The sequence below is a fragment of the Theobroma umbraticum genome, unplaced genomic scaffold, assembly GCF_002168275.2.
Source record: "Theobroma umbraticum cultivar Fairchild unplaced genomic scaffold, ASM216827v3 scaffold_50.0, whole genome shotgun sequence".
Classification (NCBI taxonomy): domain Eukaryota; kingdom Viridiplantae; phylum Streptophyta; class Magnoliopsida; order Malvales; family Malvaceae; genus Theobroma; species Theobroma umbraticum.
The window spans coordinates 2,212,726-2,216,382 of record NW_018397261.1 but is presented as its reverse complement, the minus strand read 5'-3'; the positions used below and the strand labels follow the sequence as shown (position 1 = coordinate 2,216,382).

General features: G+C 36.6%; 1 protein-coding gene across 1 annotated transcript in view; it reads right to left on the bottom strand.

Annotated features, from left to right (window-relative positions):
* Positions 1-3,500, bottom strand: part of HDA05 (histone deacetylase 5) — a 4,803-nt gene extending 1,303 nt beyond the window's left edge. The window contains exons 1-10 of the mRNA XM_021429819.2: positions 3,188-3,500; positions 2,713-2,914; positions 2,486-2,632; positions 2,245-2,357; positions 1,750-1,961; positions 1,582-1,646; positions 1,198-1,368; positions 960-1,040; positions 345-477; positions 141-262 (exon numbers count right to left, since the gene is read on the bottom strand). Of these exons, the coding sequence (XP_021285494.1) occupies positions 141-262; positions 345-477; positions 960-1,040; positions 1,198-1,368; positions 1,582-1,646; positions 1,750-1,961; positions 2,245-2,357; positions 2,486-2,632; positions 2,713-2,914; positions 3,188-3,363 (1,422 nt within the window). The 5' untranslated portion in view covers positions 3,364-3,500. The remainder of the gene's footprint in view (positions 1-140; positions 263-344; positions 478-959; positions 1,041-1,197; positions 1,369-1,581; positions 1,647-1,749; positions 1,962-2,244; positions 2,358-2,485; positions 2,633-2,712; positions 2,915-3,187) is intronic.
* Between the last annotated feature and the right edge of the window lie 157 nt (positions 3,501-3,657).

The following is a 3,657-nucleotide window of genomic DNA, read 5'->3' as shown; positions in this document are numbered from 1 at the left end:
TTGGAAAATCCTCTGGATCCTGGTTAATTAATGAAAGGGGTTAACATCAAAATATTAATGAAAAGTGGCTAAAATCTAATAATGTCATTGATTTTAGGCGTAGGGATCTCATCCATCCTTTCACCACAAAATCCCAATACCTGTCCACCTTCAATATAGCAGAGGAACCTTGGCTTCCACATATTTGAACCAAAAGTGGCATACCAAATGTCACTCTTGGACAGCTCTGATCTCCATGGGGTAGAAGCAGTGGTTAGTTTATCTGCATTCAGTTTAGAGCTTATCATTTAATATAAAAGTAAAGAAGAAAACTGACTTAACAACTTTAATCTTCACTTTATTACCATGATTATCTTCAACCTTCAACTTTAAAAGGGGTCCCACAACATCCTCAACAGCTGCAACAAGGTCCGCTGATACAATTTTTGAAGCTTCATCATCCTCGCCATCAGATTCGGAGCTTAACAGTAGAATATGCTGAGTTGAAAACAACTTTATTAGAAAGATGTATGGGCTCATCAAATTACATTATGTCTTAAAATTAATGAGCAGAACCCTATACATGTTTTCTCCCTATGACTCCATCCTTCATGACAAGAACCCTAAAACAATTATGTTGCACATTTTTTCTTCTTTTCCAATTACGAGTTGCTCTTCCTGCTTTTAAGAAAATACATTAGATGTATTCAAGAGCCCTACATGATTAGATTAGCATCATGTACCATGTATTGACTAATCAAAAATAAAAAGTAAGCCTTTCTTTTTCTCCAGTAGTTATAGGAGAACCAAGAAATTACTGCGTTCTTGGTTTATGTTTATTTCTGATGAATTTCAGAATCACCTAAACAAGACCACTTTAACAAAGACATTAATTGGCATGCTAATCTACTGGCCATCCACATTTGACAAGATAAAAGCAAGAAGATAAATCTGCAACCAAAGATGAAAGACAGCCTTACAGGAGGAGCTTTTTGATTGGTCAACTTAGTTGGTAATTCATCTGCAAGTGTTGGCCAGAATGCACTCAATTTTCGGCGAACCTGGCAAACAGGCCATCTATGCCTCAGCAGAAGAAAAGACTATATAAAGTACAAATTGCTAAGAACTGGTAAGGAACCAGCACAAGGAGGAAAAAGAAAGCACAGTTGTCAATTCCATTCAAGGAAAGCTGCGAAAACCATTGTAAAGGATTAGTACCGCTTGAATGACTCGCCATGTAGACTCAAATGGATATGCCTCAGAAAATCCAGATATAGGTTTGTCTTCTAACAGAACTTCCATGCAACCCAGGGCTGAATTTGCTATAGAATCAAGATTGTATCCTCCTTCCAGTGCCAAAACAATCCTACCTTGAGCAAAATCCATCAACTGGAAAAAAGAAGTTACATTAAATACAAAAGATATAGAGAGCCATCACTTCAGACATACACAAAAGATGATGCAATAGTGTAAATCTCACTTCGAAAAAAATTATGAAGTGGAATGGGCGAAACAAATTAAAAGTTACAGACCAACTGCATCAGACATAGAGAAATCAAAAGGGAGAAATTAAGGAAATGGTAATAAAAGTTAATCACTAACCTTCTTCAACATGATGGAATATCCATATGGTGTTACCCGACATCCCCCTAGAGGATCACCAACAGCTGTTCCAAACAACATGATACACTTCTGATGATAGAGAAACTAAAAAAGCAGCCAAAAAATTAAGAATTCTAAATTTCAACAAGTAAGTTTATGACCATCAACCTGCATCAAATCCTGCAGATATTATAATTATGTCAGGTTTAAATTCCTTGGCAACGGGAAGTAAAATATGGTCCCAAACTGCAAGATAGTCAGCATCGCCACACCGGCCATTTTCCCAAGGGACATTTATATTATATCCTGCCCCGGGTCCTTCTCCAACCATGGTATAAAAACCATCATCATTAGCAGGGTAAAAACAGCCAAACTCATGCCTGCAAAAGAGGACAAATTGAAACAGTCACTGAGGTTAATAGCCAGTTACAATATGTGATTAGACATCATACAGTCTAGGTCCAATCTAAAGCCTGCACTTTAAAAAAAAACATAGCGACAAACAAAAGGCATTTACTACAAAACTGATGTTATCCTAAAAAAAGATGAAAAACTATCTTTAGCATAATCAAATACCAGACAATTCCTCAAGAAAACTTATTTTGGACTAAGAGCATACACAAACTTAATACAGAAAAAAATGAGCTCACATTAGTTATGTACCTGTGAACGGAGAAGAACAGAACACGAGGATCCTTCCAGAAAGTTTTTTGAGTACCATTACCATGATGAACATCCCAATCAACTATCAGAATCTTGTTTATATCAAGTTCTGGCTGCAAGGGGAAAACATAAATCAAATAGAAATGCAATGTTGTCACTATCTGTAAAATATTGAGGAAATTTTTCCGTAAAATAGGGGAAAAAGGACCCTGAATTATAAAAACCAACGGTCACTTCTCACCCTTTCATCAAGGAGAAAAGTGGCAGCTATAGCCACATTGTTGAACAAACAAAATCCCATTGCTTCATCGAATTCAGCATGATGGCCAGGTGGCCTAACAAGAGCGAAAGCAGAATCCAATTCCCCTTTTGCCACTTTCTCAGCAACCTATGCGACAAAAGAAATTTTCTTGTCAGATTTTAAACGTTTAAATGTAAATGTACTATTCGAGAAGAGCTTTACAGCACCTCAATGACAGAGCCAGCTGCGAGGTAAGCAGCCTCTGATGATCCTTCATTGAAATATATGGAATTTAATTTGGATGCGATTACATTTCTCTTCGAATCATATGGTTTGGAGCTTATATTTCGAATCAAGTTAACGTGTTTTTTGGAGTGAACAGCGCAAATGTATTTATCCTCCGCTTCTTTGGCATTTAAAAGCACACATCTAAAAGAGAATTCCAACAAAAACAAATTTAGAAAAGCAAAACAAAACAAAAAAAAAAAGGAAATGAATTTATAACATATGAGGATCAATTTCACAGCTTAATTTTAATGCTGAATGAATTATTGTCAAGGTTTAAACTAATTGCATTACAAAGAAAGCAAATTAGACTATAATTTAACAAAAAAAAAATTATGGAATTCATTTTCTTTTATTAAGAATTCTCACCACAAATAAGCCGTGAGAAAACGAAAGAAAGTTTCAGATAAAAAGTACCGTTCGGGAATGCCGGCGAGTTTGAGCTTGTTCCAAATAACGGTGATGCGGTTGGGATTCTCGGGATGATAATCATCATCAGGAGTACGATGCTTGCACATCCTGTGATCGTAAATTAAACCTACCCGCCGCTGACTTTTGGCATTGCTCTTGCTCGCAGCTGATCCCACCTCCATAATATCTGTTTCTCTCTCTGTCTCGGTTGCTCGGCGCACAGTCTCACCGGTAGAGAGAAAGCAGCAGCCAGCCAAGTAAGCGACTTTCGTTTTTGAAATTAAAATTTTGGAATTTTTTGCACTTGTTTGTTTTTGGTCCCTTTACTTTGGGAGGCTTTGGAGGGAATACAGTTTTCAGCAACCAATCAATATGTGACACGACATTACTTAGTTTGACCGACCATCTCCCCGTGGCCAACCAATCAGTATGATTATTTAAATAATCATAATAACATTTAAATTATAAATTAAATA